The 17,356-nt window shown below is 45.4% G+C and overlaps 1 protein-coding gene across 2 annotated transcripts; it reads right to left on the bottom strand.

Moving 5' to 3' along the window:
- Positions 1-2: 2 nt before the first annotated feature.
- LOC311136542 (translation initiation factor eIF2B subunit alpha-like) lies at positions 3-5,135 on the bottom strand. Of its 2 annotated transcripts, none has more exons than XM_084170708.1 (9): positions 4,831-5,135; positions 4,358-4,459; positions 4,014-4,150; positions 1,904-2,020; positions 1,618-1,730; positions 1,438-1,506; positions 1,272-1,347; positions 1,046-1,171; positions 3-200 (listed from the first exon to the last, which is right to left on the bottom strand). In XM_084170708.1, exons 1-9 carry the CDS (start codon positions 4,859-4,861, stop codon positions 45-47), a joined length of 927 nt encoding a protein of 308 aa, XP_084026834.1. In that variant the 5' UTR covers positions 4,862-5,135; the 3' UTR covers positions 3-44. The 2 variants fall into 2 exon arrangements, with proteins under 2 accessions (XP_084026834.1, XP_084026835.1); XM_084170709.1 differs by having other exon boundaries at positions 4,820-5,120.
- Positions 5,136-17,356: the final 12,221 nt, after the last annotated feature.

Here is a 17,356-nt window from a genome sequence, read left to right as displayed (position 1 = left end):
TGTCCCTTTGAGTGTTTTTATTGCAGTGTTTTGTTAAGGCACAGTTATAAATAAAGTTTGATGAGTTCATCGCTGACGGCAGAGGGGGTGAGGACCCCCAGGTCTGTGAAGAGGAGCGTGATGAGGGAGGGAGGGGTGTAGTCGATCATGGGGTGTTCCTCTGACAGGTCCGACACAGTCCTCAGGGTGTCTGCTTTGTACTGCACAGAGAGGAGAGAGAGATGGGTTAGACAGTACTGAAGAGTACCAGAGAGAAAATAGAATGACAGTTCAGATAGAAGCGCCATGAGATGGAGCCAAATCCAAAATTGAGAAATTGCCATTATCAATCATCATAAGTCACACACGAATGTCAATGGGAGATTTGCACATAATTTTGAATTGCATGTGCATATCTCCAATCAGCCCATGGCACAACATACAGTGAGTACCTTCAGAATGTATTCATACCCCTTGACTTACTCCACATTCAATGTATTTTTTTCTACCCATCTACCAATAGGTGCCCTTCTTTGCGAGGCATTGGAAAATCTCCCTGGTCTTTGTGGTTGAATCTGTGTCTGAAATTCACTGCTCGACTGAGGGACCTTACAGATAATTGTATGTGTGGGGTACAGAGATGAGGTAGTCGTTCAAAATGTATTTTATGTTGCAGTGAGTCCATGCAACTTACTATGAACTTATTTAGGCTTGTCGATGTGCCCTTGAGCAAGGCAGTTAACCCTAATTGCTCATGTAAGTCGCTCTGGATAAGAGCGTCTGCTAAATGACTAAAATGTAAAATAACAATTGGGTTGAATACTCTTTGATTCAAGACATTCCAGCTTTTAATTTTGAATACATTTGTAAAAAATGCGAAAAACATAATTCCATTTTGACATTATGCAGTATTGTCTGTAGGCCAGTGACAAAAAAACTAAACAATTTAATTAATCCAATTTAAATTCAGGCTGTAACAACAAAATGTGGAAAAAGTCAAGGGGTGTGAATACTTTCTGAAGGCACTGTATATATTGCTTGCAGGCTCTGAATGGTAAATTCTCACCTTAACTCTGTCTGGGACATCCTGCTGGTTAAGAGGGTAGAGACGGACGAACTTGAAGCTCTCCGCTACCACGTAGAAGGGCTTGTTGTGGGCTTTGGAACACACTGCCATCTGATAGGTTCCAATCTGTACAGACAGATCAACCAACACTGTCATTTGCACACTGCTACATACTACAATACAGGGTTGACTTTATTATTATGAGTTTATTGTTCCCAGAACACACCTTGTTGATGATGCCTCCACTCTCAACAACTCCTTCTGCTCCTACAATAACCAGGTCCACCTTCTCCAGGACACAACTGTAGGTGGAAAGATATAGAAAGGAAGATGCATCTTTAACCTTTTAAGACAGATAAGCAGTGGTAGTGTTTGGTATAGTCAGTATTTACCCCACAGCAGCATCCAGGACCACGGTCACAGGAATGTTGAGTCTCCTCAGAGCATCAGCCATCTGTTTCCTGTTGAGGACACAGACAAACAACACGTCACACAAACTGTGTGTGTGTATCTTACGTGTTCGATTCCCCCATCCTTGTTTGCTTTGGAAATGTGTGTGTGTGTTGTCTCACCCGGCTGTGTCTGGCTGGGACTCTGTGACGTAGACTGTGAAGCGTTTCTTCTCGGCTGCAGCTTTCTCCAGCACCCTCAGCACTACTCTGGAGGAGGAATGGGTCAGGATTTTCTGTGAGAGAAAGAAAGATTTGTTCTTCAAAAATACATCTTTCTTATAATATTCTTGGAATTGTATATTTTTGGTACCAACATGGCATCTATCAAAATCAAGTTTGCCAAACTTAGGCTCTGGAGATGGCTCATTAATTTGACCGAAAATGTCTGCCGCCGTGACTCACTCACCGCCCCGTCTTTGATGAAGGTGTGGCAGAGTTTGGCCACCTTGGTTCTGGAGAGAGAGATCTTCTCCAGGAACAGCTCTCCTCTCTCCTCCATCACCTTCTTACAGCACGCCAGGTCCTGAGACAAACAACATGAAGGGGAGGGAGGGTTTCAGGGGGGGTGAGGCCTTCAGAGAACTCTGACCTCTGCCGAGGTGAGGGTGTGTAGCGGCATGTGTAGTCATTTTTTCAATTTGTGGTATAATTCCAATAGAATGACAAAATTAGAGGGGATAGAATGGAGAGTATTTATACTTGGTTTTTATTTCATGACAGAAATACCTGAGTGTGTATTTCTGTAAATTTTTATTTATTTATTTAACCTTTATTTAACCAGGTAAGCCAGTTGAGAACAAGTTCTCATTTACAATTGCGACCTGGCCAAGATAAAGCAAAGCAGTGCAATAAAAACAACAGAGTTACATATGGGGTAAACAAAACAAAGTCAAAAATACAACAGAAAATATATATACAGTGTGTGCAAATGTAGCAAGTTATGGAGGTAAGGCAATAAATAGGCCATAGTGCAAAATAATTACAATTTAGTATTAACACTGGAATGATAGATGTGTAAGAGATGATGTGCAAATAGAGATACTGGGGTACAAATGGGCAAAATAAATAATAATATGGGGATGAGGTAGTTGGGTGGGCTAATTTCAGATGGGCTGTGTACAGGTGCAGTGATCGGTAAGGTGCTCTAACAACTGATGCTTAAAGTTAGTGAGGGAGATAAGAGTCTCCAGCTTCAGAGATTTTTGCAGTTCGTCCAGTCATTGGCAGCAGAGAACTGGAAGGAATGGCGGCCTGGAGCGCATACTACAGGTGGGTGTTGCAATGGTGACCAATGAGCTAAGATAAGGCGGGGATTTGCCTAGCAGTGATTTATAGATGACCTGGAGCCAGTGGGTTTGGCGACGAATATGTAGTGAGGACCAGCCAACAAGAGCGTACAGGTCACAGTGGTGGGTAGTATATGGGGCTTTGGTGACAAAACGGATGGCACTGTGATAGACCACATCCAATTTGCTGAGTAGAGTGTTGGAGGCTATTTTGTAAATGACATCGCCGAAGTCAAGGATCGGTAGGATAGTCAGTTTTACGAGGGCATGTTTGGGAGCATGAGTGAAGGAGGCTTTGTTGCAAAATAGGAAGCCGATTCTAGATTTAACTTTGGATTGGAGATGCTTAATGTGAGTCTGGAAGGATAGTTTACAGTCTAACCAGACACCTAGGTATTTGTAGTTGTCCACATACTCTAGGTCAGACCCGCCGAGAGTAGTGATTCTAGTCGGGTGGGTGGGTGCCAGCTGCGTTCGATTGAAGAGCATGCATTTAGTTTTACTAGTGTTTAAGAGCAGTTGGAGGCTACGGAAGGAGTGTTGTATGGCATTGAAGCTTGTTTGGAGGTTTGTTAACACAGTGTCCAATGAAGGGCCAGATGTATACAAAATGGTGTCGTCTGCGTAGAGGTGGATCTGAGAGTCACCAGCAGCAAGAGCGACATCATTGATATACACAGAAAAGAGTAGGCCCGAGAATTGAACCCTGTGGCACCCCCATAGAGACTGCCATAGCTCCAGACAACAGGCCCTCTGATTTGACACATTGAACTCTATCTGAGAAGTAGTTGGTGAACCAGGCGAAGCAGTCATTTGAGAAACGAAGGCTATTTAGTCTGTCAATAAGAATGCGGTGGTTGAGAGTCGAAAGCCTTGGCCAGGTCGATGAAGACTGCTGCACAGTACTGTCTTATCGATCGCGGTTATAATATCGTTTAGGACCTTGAGCGTGGCTGAGGTGCACCCATGACCAGCTCGGAAACCAGATTGCATAGCGGAGAAGGTACGTTGGGATTCTAAATGGTCAGTGAACTGTTTGACCGCGGCAGCTTCCCAATCTCTGGGGATCTCAGACGTTACGAAAGAGAGGTTGAACAGGCTAGTAATAGGGGTTGCGACAATTTTGGCGGCTAATTTTAGAAAGAAAGGGTCCAGAATGTCTAGCCCAGATGATTTGTAGGGGTCCAGATTTTGCAGCTCTTTCAGAACATCAGTGTATATGGCCCTAACCTGGTGCTCCAGTGATGTGAGGCTGATGAAGCGAAGGAACAGCTCCCCTCCAGAGGACACGGCTACAGAGGAGTCCACACCTGTCAGACAGTCTGTGGCCCACTTCAGGCTCTCCCTCAGACCCAGGATCGTCTCACCTGAACGGGGGAGCAGGGAACAGAGTAACATGGAGGGGCTGATTGTATCCAGAGATCGAATTATGGAGATCATGGGCCCTTCAATAATTTAGGGAACTGTCATAAAAGTATGAAATACCAAACTTCTATGACAAAAATACACTATTTTGCTTGGTATGATTTTGACATCGGTATGACTAATAGGCAGAAAGGAGAGAGTGGTCAGACCTTTGTCTCGTCTGAGGAACTCCAGCAGGGTGCGGATGGCTGCTACAGCAGAAGCCATGTCAGGGTCTGTCCTCATCTGGGTCCTGAAGTACTCTACCAACTCTGACAGGAGAGAGGGAGAGCAGTCCTGGGTCACACTAATGACTAGCCAACTCAGTAGTACTCTACTCATGAAGACAATAGCCATGTTTGTCTGTTCAGTTGGTTCATTTATATTTTCTACACAGTAACTCAATCTCTCTCTCTCTCTCTCTCTCTCTCTCTCACACACACACACGTTCAAATCGACCCCTTAGCATTCAATATGAGAGATGCAAAACATTTTACAAATAAAATGTGATTGATTGCCTGATCAATCCCCCCCTCTCGCTCTCTCTCTCTCTCTCTCTCTCTCACACACGTTCAAATCGACCCCTTAGCATTCAATATGAGAGATGCAAAAGCAGTATGTTATACACGTACCTACTACCTACCTTCTTTGTTCATTTTCGAGGACTGTTGCATCTGAATTCTAACTACCGGTAGCTAGCTAGCTATATTATCGACGTTTAGTCAAAGATTAGTCAGTGACAGCAGTGGGCACTGGGCAGCAAATGGAAGTATCTACGAGGTTGAAAGTTGGTTTCTTATTTCTTCGCAGGATGCCAAAAGTGCAGTCACACGTTAAAAACACATGTATCAGTTAAACCAGAGAATAAACCATGCGAAATCTTTTTTTCTAGACGTATTTCTGACCATTTCAGTCATCTGTCATCATCATGTCGCAATCTGATGACGTAAACTATTTGAAGGCTTGTTCTGCTTCTTCGATGAGGTTTAACGGCAGATGGTATCCAATAAATGTTGCATTACCGCCACCTACTACACTGAAGTATAACTCCCTTATACTTTGCTTGAAAAATAAATAAAAAACTAATACCCTACAATCTAACCCTACACTCACTAAAATCCCACCACCCTACTCCACTATTTAAATATATTTAATCCTACCTCAGGCCAACAGCCTGAAAGGATGGGAGTGGGACACACCACTTAACACACACTGTAACTCTTCTGACGTCAAGTCTCGCACACCCAAATACCTCTCTGCAGCAGCCACCACAACCTACATTTTGTGTGACTTACGTTCCATCCCTGCAGTACAGTTGATAACCATTGCTATAAATATAAAATCCAATCTTGCTGAAACAGATATCACTTGTTGGCCTATCCCTCTGTACTGGTACAGTTCTACTACTCACACCACTCCTCTCAGGATCCCTCACCCTTGACCCATCTTCCTCTACTTTCTTCACTGCCTCACCATACGACAACTTCTGCACTACTCTAACCCTGGAAACCTCAACCTGCCTCTCTCGCACCTGACATGTCTGATCCCCAGCCCCATGGGCACCCCTACAATTAACACATACCACTACTTTCCCCAATGCTACACATTCCTTTGCCTCTTGCCCTTCTGCACAATTCTCACACCTAGGAACCTCCCTCCTACACACTGCTGTCACATGCCCATAAGCTTGACACCTGTAACAATGTAATGTATTCGGCACAAAAGGTCTTACGGGATAACTTATATATCCTAACATCACTTTGTGCTCTCATTCACTTCCATTTCTCCTCATCTTTGATCCGGTGTACAGTTCACTCAGCTTACACTTTCTATCATTCTTCTTTAACAAATCATCTCCCTTTTTTCTGCCATTTTTAACCGACTCAAGTTCACCCTCTTCCTCCCTCTCTCTCTTAGACCTCCTCTGCCTCTCTTTTCCCCTCCATTCCTCCTCTGTATTCCAAGTACACGTCTCCTTATGATAATACTGCACTTCTCCTGACATACATCTTGTTCTTGCCCTTTCAAGGGACGCCATTTAACCGGCTGTCACAATCTCCGTACAATCAGCACAAACCCCTCAGGATGTAGTGCTCAACAGTGCACCCCACTTGTAAAGCAGCTGCTTCGTCTTGATGTTCTTCTTTGTCAGTAGCTACCGAGAAGCTTTTCCATTTCAAACATGTGCACTCTTCCAACCACAACCCACAGACACTTCCTCCCCCGACAGCCTCTCACGGATCTCTTGCCCACTCACTATTTGAAGGCGGTCCGTCATTGAGCTATAATAATGCCGCGTTCAAAACAACTGGGAACTGGGAAGTCGGAGATTACAGTTCCGAGTTCCCAGTTGTTTGGAATGGGGCACAAGAACCAGAGGTAGATGCTGATTGCAGGTACGTACATTGTACGCATGTAACGCACATTTATTAAACAACTATATAAAGACAGTGACAAAACAGTAATAGTTTTAAGCATTAGAAAGCTCAGTCTGCCGAACAGCAATAGCCTGTCATTTTCATCCATCACTTCACGTTTGTTATTAGGTTATCCTCCAAAAGGACTCCTTTTTGTCAACCATCACAAAACGTGTCAGGCCAAGTAATCAGTCATTGCTAATAGTCTTGCAAATTAAATCAGTTTGTCAATAGTTTCAAATACATAATTCTTTTGAGAATGCAAAAATGTATTACAATTGGATTTAGTAAGTATAAAATCATCCATAATCTAATACTAAAGCAATCAAGAACATAGTATGATCAACACTGCCAATGAGACCATGATTTGATTGTGAAACCACTGATGAGAATAAAATGTTACCATGGTATCATTACGCTACACTAAAATGGAAAGTAGGCTATATAATTCAATACTAAGTCACTAAAAACATGAAATATTTTGACATGAGTAAATATTATGACATTGAGAAATGAAATTCTGAATCGAGTAGCCTATAGTAGGCTATACAATACTGAAGTAAACAAAATGAAAAGTCAATTACAGCCTACAGTAAAGAACCTACTGTTCTTTACATCTCCCGAGTGGTGCAGTGGTCTAAGGCACTGTATTGCAGTGCTAGCTGTGCCACTAGAGATCCTGGTTCAAATCCAGGCTCTGTCGTAGCCGGCCGCGACCGGGAGACCCATGGGGCGGCGCACAATTGGCCCAGCGTCGTCCAGGATAGGGGAGGGAATGGATGTAGCTCAGTTGGTTGAGCATGGTGTTTGCAACGGCAGGGTTGTGGGTTCAATTCCCAAGGGGGGCCAGTAAAAAAAATAATATATATATATAAAATAGAATAATGTATGCACTCACTAACTGTAAGTCGCTCTGGATAAGAGCGTCTGCTAAATGACTCAAATGAAAATGTTATTTTGCAAGCTTATATCTCATGCAACTTGAACATAAGTTACTGCATCTATTTTGAAAAGGCATAGGCTACCATATGAAAGGTATTGCAATCAATTGCAAGCAAATACGGCCTACTAACAAAGTAAATGATTATGCAGCAGAAATAGACATTTTGAATTATTATCTCATAAAATTCAACAAGAAATGATCACATTAAGATTGTAATGCAGAATAGGAAAGTATGATTTTAGCCCTTTAACCAATATACTCTTGGATACTCTTACAAGAATACAAACTCAACATTAACCTAGGGTATGGGTTGCTATTTGATGTCTGTAAGGATGTCGATGTACTCTGGCGTATTCTGGTCCAGGTACTTGTCATCGACCACCCAGGACTTCAGCCTCTCCAGCTGATTCTGGTCGATGATCCCCTTTTCATTGTGGTGATTCAGCATCTGATTGAAGCCAGCTTTGTAGTAGGACACTGTTCCTTCAGCAGACATGCCAATATATCCCTGGGCTTTCCTACAATAAGAACATACAGTACATCTTCAGATTAGGGATTACAACATTCTGTGACAATGAGAAAACTGTCAAACAAAGTAAGATCATTCTAAGATAATATAAGCAAGCAAACTCAAATGATTAAAGACACATTCTTGAAAAATGTTTTGACTGATATATACCTGTTTTATACACCACTAAAGGTATTTTCTACATAACAGACAGAACAATCACCTGCGTCGTTTTGGAACTTCAGAGATTTCTCCACATCTCCGCTTACAAGTGTATCCACCAGCAGCTTGCTATGAGATGGAAGGGCAAGCACAGTGTTGTTAGAGATTGAGAACATTCAGAGCAGGGAAGCAGCATAGAGAGTATTACATTCCTAGTATAGCACAAGAATGGAACCTTTCATATTGTAGCAAAATGAAAGGTCTTCTTTACAAGTCAAAACTCTAAGAAGAATAGGTCCAGGTAGGAACCCTGCTTGAATTAAATCAAAGTAGGTTTGTTTCTTTGTGTATTTATTTCAGCTCGGTTGTATATTACAGGGGAAGGTGAAGCTATGGATTGCACCTATACTAATAGAGAATTCCCCTGCAGTTTTCACTCCTTACTGGTCCCAGTGGTCAGTGCAGCCCTGTGATGCTGCTTGAGAGCCCGCACGGTGAGCAGGTTCTCTCCATTTTGGTCTGATCCAATGCTGTTTATCATATCATAAAGCTTTGGATTCTTCTGTTGGAGATTTTTAATCTGAGTATGGTTTCTGACCAGCTGCAGTGAACCCTTTGGTGGGATATGGTCTGCCTCCACAAGGCCTTTGTTGTCATGAGAGAACAGTCTGGTGTTTTTTACTCTTATGAGGGGATAGAAGAGGAAAGGTTTAGTATGGAAGTATAATTCAAGTATAAGCACATCTACACCATTGGTATGTCAATGCTTTATGTATCAATATTTGTAAAATAAATAAATATGAAAGTATAAAAAACCATGAATGCAGGTTGACTAATTCAATTTGAATGATGCCTGTATTTTCACGAAGAATATTATACAAAATTACCTTTTGTAAGGACCAACTAATCCAAGGTGGTACTTATAGTCTATGTCATACTCAGTTAGCCATGAGGATGAGGAACCATAACGATTACTCTTCATGGGACTGATATCATCCTCATATTCCCCCTCATCACTCCTCTGTGCTATCGGCCTGAACCCTCCAACTAAAGCATATTTTCCATGATTTCTCTCAAGTGCATCATAGGCCCTCTGGGTTTGAATCATTTCACTATGAGCATGAAGGTTCCCTTTAATCTGTGGGAAGACATAACAGGTATCAATAACTCCAAAGGTGCAATCTGTCATCTTTAATTATTTATTTTAGGGACAGTTAGTTCCTTCAATGGATTTGATTATAATTACATATTTAAGACATAAAAAGTTTGTTTAAAAAATAATTAAACTACAAGAAGACGTGTACAGTACCTGGTCTTTAACATTGTTTCGTAGATTCACAGCTTCACGCTTGATCTCATCCTCTGTCCTGTTAGATGTCGTTGCCTGTGCCACAGCAGTGTAGAAGCAGTTCTGGTTCTCTGAGCACACAGGGATTACTTTGCCATCTTGGATGATGTCAAAATGACCACTGTATGGACTTTGCACTCCTTAGATGCTGTCTTTTACTTTAGAGATGATTCCCTTCTCACTGAAAGAGCAGAAATAAAGAACACCATTGGTTCTCATTAATGTAGTCACAATCGGAGAGATCCGAATTTTGGGAAATTGGCATTACTGTTGATGAAGGTCTACCAAACAGAGTTTAGGACACATACCTGTCTGTTTTCTCAGGCTCTTTGGTCAGCCGTAGAGTGATTTGGTCAGCTGAGCTGTTCATTCCTGGGTAGGACTCCTCTGAGAGTGTTTTCCCATGTTGATCCACAACCATGAACCGGATGCCTTGACCCTGGAGCAAGTCACTGTTTGTGAGGATATAAATGTCCAGGGCCGAGGCTGGTCGATTCACATCATTAATCTTCTCCGCATAGTCCAGGAGTTATTTTGTTTCATTCTCTGACAGAACTTTCCCAGTCTTCTGACTGGCTGATTTCATATCGTATTTATGCTGCCGGTCCTGGAAAAAGGCCTCAGTTTTGTGCCTGCCAAGTATACTGCCGACAACTTTTCCGGTGATTCCATTTACCTTTTTCTTGAATAGTCCCTTCACAAAGAAGGACATATGACCAGCACACACATCTATGAATGCTTGGGAGACACTGTCCGAGATGAAGCTTAGGTACTCATCATTCAGGCGAATCACGTCTGGTAAGTTATGTCGGCCATCTTGGTCGTACTTCCCCAGAACATGTTGCTGCTCTTCAATTTCATTTATTAATTGAAGGACAAATATGTCATTGATAACATGCTCTGTAGGAATGGACTGAACCAATTGGACCAAGTTTGTGGTGTGTTCTGCTATTTTAAAACTTATTTTGATTACCTTTGCAATTTCCTGTGTCCCACTTTTTGCCACAAGCTCTGTTGCTTTATTGGACACCTCAGAGAGTCTGCCGATAAGATCACTGACTTGGGATGTGGTTGAATCAGTCACAAGGCCAGAAATTTGATATTTTGTAATATCCTGAACTAAATCTTTAATTTGTTGTTCAAGCTTTGAGTCAATCTTAAAGTTGCTGCCGTTCTGCAAAGCTCCTTTTGGTACTGCAGAGCCAATGTACTCAGTTAGACTAAGACCTAGTTTGGCATTCTGTTTGACTGTTGAAGTGACCAAGTCCTTGAAAGGTTTTTCCAAAATTGACCTGACACATTCCGATAAAGAAACAGATCAGAGCATCGAAGCTGAACTCTGGCTTCTTTTTCACCTCAAACACAATGCTCAGGCCATTCTCGTACAAGGCTGTGAGTTCATTTGCGGTGATGTAATCATGATTTTCTGAGAGGCTGTGCACTGAGGATTCCTCTGTTATGGCTGTGCCTTTACCCTCAAGCTCTTCAAGTTTATTCACTGCAAGGGAAATGTTCTGTATCCAAGCTTTGTAAATGCTCATCCTGGAATCAATTTGTTTTAGAAAGTTCTGTTCTTCTTCATGATGTGGTTCAAAGTTGCCTCTCTCTCCAGTCTGAAAAGAAACCATGGTGTTTGTTGTTTCTGACAAGTAAACACCCACAGTTGTCTTTGCCCTCTCCAGCAAGCCACGTGCTTCTGTTTTGTAGCCATCTTTTGCCATGTTGATGGTGATGACGTCTTGGTAAAAAGGGTCACACTCTTCAACATCCTTCCAGTAGGATTTTGCTCCATAATCACATTTGCTTTTGTTGCGGCAGTGCAAGTCAGTTCTGCCGATAGCCTGCTTGATGTGGTTATAGAAGTTGGGACTTTTTTCATTCAACAGCATGTTATTTGTCATATGCTCAAGAAGGTCTGCTTTAAGAACACTGATATCATCGTGCCGACTGATGGGCTCCCCATGAAGGGTAAGCCACAATGCCCATGTTTCTTTCAAAGCGTTGAGTGCAGGCTGGTAATCAAACTTGGTGCCTCTATTTTTAAAACACTGAGGGACATCATTCACCGCCATTCTAGACCGGTCCTGTTTCTCCTGTTTTGTGAAGTTGCTGTCAAAGTTGTCGAGAAATTCGCAAAATGTGCCAAACAGGTACTCTTTTCTTTTGATTTCGAGAAGCTCATCTGTCTCCATGTCTTTGATGTGTTGGACTTCGTAATCCTCTCTGAGTTGTCTCATGACCTCCACAGGCTGTCCCTGGTATGCTGGGGCAAGGTTATCCCCACGGAGGATCATCTGGACCATGCCCGGATTTCCCTTCCGAACAGTTTGTCCAAACATCTGTTTCTCCACCCTGCGACATCCAGGGTAATGTGTCAGAAAGACAAAGAGACCTCCAGGTAGATTGACATCCTGATCAAGCTTTATATCTGTTCCACATCCTCCTAGATTCGTGGATATGATTATTTGTCCTCCTCTGAATTTAGTACTCTCAATGTTGTGTTTCTCACGGATTGTGTATAATGTGACGTGGGGGTGTGGAGTCCCTCTCTCCATTTTGTTCTCAAGCTCGTTTGCCACCTTGACATCCTCACATACGACCAAGACAACCTGACCACTGTCTGCCACTCTCCACGCGGTCTCACACAGGATCTCCATCCGCTGGGCTTGCCCATTAACCTGAATAGCTGGAAGCTTGACAATCTTCTTGTGCCGGTGAGCTGGCATTGTGCAGCTGTCTGTTTCGTAATGCCTTGCCAGGAAGTCAATGTCTGCCTTACCCCCCAATGTTCCAGACACACCAAATATCCCATTCCCTTCACAATATTTTTTTAAGTAATGGAAGTTTGATAGATAATTTGTCACAGTGAACAAAGAAGTGATCGCCAACTGGTGTTTCATCTCCAGAAACTGCTGCAGGTTGTCCCCCCAGCGTTTGTTCTTCTCCAACACTCCACTGGCCTGAAAGTCCACTGGAATGATGGTGTGGTAGAGATTCTTGTCTCTGGCACCTTCCATTGCCTGAACAATCATATACTCTCTGCGTTGTGTCATCATAATGGTTTTCAGGGAGTTTTCCACAAAGACTGGTAACCGATTCACAAGGTATTTCTCAAGGAAATAGGGGGTCGTTGAGCAACTTTTTCTCAACCAGTGCAGCTTTATTGTTTATCACAGAGTAACAGTCAATGGCCACAGTATTCACATTGTTTGTAACTCATTTTGTACATAATGTTGCTGCTACCGTCTCATATGACTGAAAAGAGCTTCTGGACATCAGAACAGAGATTACTCACCTTGAACTGGAAGAAGATGTTTTCTTTAATGAGTCCGACGCAACGGATATACTGCTTTGTCGAGACGAGGCCCAAATCCCCGTCATTCGCGAGAAGAAAATATGGAGAATTCGCAGACGAGTAGCTAAACCACCACTACTGTAACACTCTGGCTCCAGGGACTCTGATTGTTGAGCCAGGGTTGTTATTTTCATTTAGGGTGTCTTTTGTTTTGGTTTTGTATTTCTAGGTTTGCCTTTCTGTTGGTGGTATTTCTAGGTTTGTCTATGACTCCCAATCGGAGGTAACGAGTGTCAGCTGTTCGGCTCGTTATCTCTGATTGGGAGCCATATTTATGCTGTATGTTTCCTGTGGGGTTGGTGGGTTTTTGTTTCCTTGATGCTGTTAGTTTATTTCAGTATTGGAACTTCACGTATCGTTCTTTGTTGTTTTCTCGTGTTGCACTTTAATTAAATAAAGTCATCATGTTTATCGGAACACGCGCTGCGCTTTGGTCTCATCATTCACACGATCGTGACAGAAAAACCCACCATACCAGGACCAAGCAGCGTGTCCAGGAGCCGAGGGTCTGGACATGGGAGGAGTTATTGGACGGAGAGGATCCTTGGGCACAACCGGAGGAATATCACCGCCCTCGGGAAGAGCTGGAGGCAGCCAAAGCCGAGAGGAGGTGGTACGAGGAGGCAGCGCGAAGGCGAGGCTGGAAGCCCGTGGACGTGAGGCAACCCCAAAAAGTTTTTGGGGGGGGGCACATGGCTTGGGCGGCTGGGCAGCAGGAAGCTGCCACAGGGAGTATAGGTGAGAGGGCTAACGGAGTACGGGAGCCATTGGCGAGAAGAGGCAGGGATGTGTGTGTGGCACGGCGTGAAGGACTGAGGTATGTTGCCAGTCCGGTCCGGCCCGTTCCTGATCCTCGGTTGAGGCCAGTGGTGTGTGTTCCCGGTATGGACCGGCCTGTTCCTACTCCACGCACCAGGGATACGGTGCGCTTCGCCAGCCCGGCCCGGCCTGTTCCGGCCACTCGCACCAGGGATACGGTGTGCGTCGTCAGCTCAGCCCTGCCTGTTCCTACTCCACGCACCAGGGATACGGTGCGCTTCGCCAGCCCGGCCCGGCCTGTTCCGGCCACTCGCACCAGGGATACGGTGTGCGTCGCCAGCCCAGCCCGGCCTGTTCCTACTCCACGCACCAGGGAAACGGTGCGCTTCGCCAGCCCGGCCCGGCCTGTTCCGGCCACTCGCACCAGGGATACGGTGCGCGTCGCCAGCCCAGCCCGGCCTGTTCCTGCTCTCCGCACTAGGCGTGAGGTGAGTCCCCAGGGTCCAGCATGCCCTGTTCCGGCTCCCCGCACTAGGCGTTATGGGAGTCCCCAGGGTCCAGCATGCCCTGTTCCGACTCCCCGCACTAGCCTTGTGATGCGTGTCCTCAGCCCGGTACCTCCAGTTCCGGCACCACGCATCAGGCCTACGGTGCGTCCCCAGGGCCAAGCATGCCCTGTTGCTTCTCCCCGCACTAGCCCTGTGATGCGTGCCCTCAGCCCGGTACCTCCAGTTCCGGCACCACGCATCAGGCCTACGGTGCGTCCCCAGGGCCAAGCATGCCCTGTTGCTTCTCCCCGCACTAGCCCTGTGATGCGTGTCCTCAGCCCGGTACCTCCAGTTCCGGCACCACGCAACAGGCCTACGGTGCGCCTCAGACGGCCAGAGTCTGCCGTCTGCCCAACGGGGCCTGAACTGTCCGTCTGCCCAACGGGGCCTGAACTGTCCGTCTGCCCAACGGGGCCTGAACTGCCCGTCTGCCCAACACCGTCTGAACTGCCCGTCTGTCCAACGCCGTCTGAACTGCCCGTCTGCCCAACGCCGTCTGAACTGCCCGTCTGCCCAACGGCGCCTGAACTGCCTGTCGGCCCAACGCCGTCTGAGCTGTCCGTCTGCCCAACGCCGTCTGAACTACCCGTCTGTACAGAGCCTCCAAAGCCGCCCGTCTGCCATGAGCCTTCAGAGCCGTCCGCCAGATCGGAGCCGCTAGAGCTCTCCACCAGACAGGATCAGCCAGAGCCTTCCGCCAGACAGGATCAGCCAGAGCCTTCCGCCAGACAGGATAAGCCAGAGCCTTCCGCCAGACAGGATCAGCCAGAGCCTTCTGTCAGACAGGATCAGCCAGAGCCTTCCGCCAGACAGGAGCAGCCAGAGCCTTCCGTCAGACCGGATCAGCCAGAGCCTTCCGCCAGACGGGATCAGCCAGAGCCTTCCGCCTGCCATGAGCAGCAGGATCCACCAGAGCCAGCCTGCCAGGAGCCGTCATTCAGTCCGGAGCTGCCCCTCAGTCCGGTGCTGCCACTTAGTCAGGTACTGTTCCTTAGCCTGGTGCTGGTCCTTATCCCGGTGCTGGCCCTTAGCCCGGTGCTGCCCCTTAGCCCGGTGCTGCCCCTTAGCCCGGTGCTGCCCCTTATCCCGGTGCTGGTCCTTAGTCCGGTGCTGCCCCTTAGTCCGGTGCCGCCCCTTAACCCAGTGGGGTGTAGTTGGGGGGTGGTAATGTGTAGGAGGCTAAGTAAGTGGGTAATGACTATGGTGGGGTGGGGACCACGACCTGGGCCAGAGCCGCCACCTGGACAGACGCCCACCCAGACCCTCCCCTAGACGGTATGCTGGTGCGCCCGGAGTGCGCACCTTTAGGGGGGGGTACTGTAACACTCTGGCTCCAGGGACTCTGATTGTTGAGCCAGGGTTGTTATTTTCATTTAGGGTGTCTTTTGTTTTGGTTTTGTATTTCTAGGTTTGCCTTTCTGTTGGTTGTATTTCTAGGTTTGTCTATGACTCCCAATCGGAGGTAACGAGTGTCAGCTGTTCGGCTCGTTATCTCTGATTGGGAGCCATATTTATGCTGTATGTTTCCTGTGGGGTTGGTGGGTTTTTGTTTCCTTGATGCTGTTAGTTTATTTCAGTATTGGAACTTCACGTATCGTTCTTTGTTGTTTTCTCGTGTTGCACTTTAATTAAATAAAGTCATCATGTTTATCGGAACACGCGCTGCGCTTTGGTCTCATCATTCACACGATCGTGACAACTACCCTTCGTATTATTGGCCAACGTGCAATCATTGGAAAACAAACTGGACGATCTACGATTAAGACTATCCTACCAACGGGACATAAAAAATTGTAATATCTTATGTTTCACCGAGACGTAGCTGAACGACAACACAGATAATATAGAGCTGGCTGGCTTCTCTGTGCATTGGCAGGACAGAGCAGCTACGTCTGGTAAGACGAGGGGCGGGGGTGTGTGTCTATTTGTCAATAACTGCTGGTGCGCGATGTCTAATATTAAAGAAGTCTCGAGGTATTGTTCGCCTGAGGTAGAATACCTCATGATAAGCTGTAGACCACACTATCTACCAAGAGAGTTCTCATCTAAATTATTCATAGCTGTCTATTTACCACCACAAACCGATGCTGGCACTAAGACCACACTCAACGCGATAAGCAAACAAGAAAATGCTCACCCTCTTCAAAGAGGTATTCGATCACTCTCCTTCCGGTCGTCCTATAGGAGACCTCCTCATAGAACTTCAACAAGGACGCAAATCAGCTGTCGAGTATGCCCTTGAGTTCCGCACCATGGCTGCAGGGAGTGGATGGAGTGAGGTTGCTTTACTTACCGTCTACCGAAGAGGGCTCAACAGGGAACGTCAGGCGGAGCTGGCCTGTAGAGGTGACCTTCAGGATTTACAGTATAGGCTGCTGGCCAAGCTGTTACTCTCTAAAATATACTATGCAAGGTGTTGGAATATGCAGGGTATTGAGGATAAATAACATTGTAGCAAATTCAAAGGGCACCATGACAGGGACTGATGCACGCAACTCCATGTCTCTTCGCAGTCTGACAATGCACCATGGCCGTTTGAATGGTATTGCGTTGGGGATACCGTGTGTGTGTGTGTGTGTGTGTGTGTGATGCCTTTTTGAACAAGTGCATGTATTAATCATAACAGATAATGGCAATGCACCATTCTACACATATCTACAAGGGATATCAATGCTGGGATAATGCATCTTGATATGGCCTATAGTGGTGACAGACTGTACTGTCAAACAAAGCTGAGAGAGAGAGGGAGCGTGAAAGACTACTGGAGATGTAGCTTCATCCAACTCACTGTAGTTAGCCAGTAAATTAGTCTAGGTTATGTTGTGCTGTCATTGTTTCAAAGGTTTTATGCTCTTTATTAACTTGATTTGAAGTTTAACTGTGGTACAATCATACACTGAGTCCACTGTGAAATTGAACAAGGGTTTATTAGACACATACATGAACACGTTCATGAGTAAGTCTTTGTCAGAGCTAACAAGCCGCAACTGATATGTCCTATTAATGACGTATGTCATTTTGTTTCTAAACTCAATAAAAAAATACAAAAAAACAGGGCACTGGTCGATCTACACCAGTTGTTCCCAACCGGTGTGCCGTGATGGTTACATCTGTATAGTTGTTTCAGGT

This window comes from Coregonus lavaretus, assembly GCF_964263955.1.
Source record: "Coregonus lavaretus genome assembly, chromosome: 10".
NCBI lineage: Eukaryota > Metazoa > Chordata > Actinopteri > Salmoniformes > Salmonidae > Coregonus > Coregonus lavaretus.
This window is presented reverse-complemented; position numbering and strand designations above follow the sequence as displayed.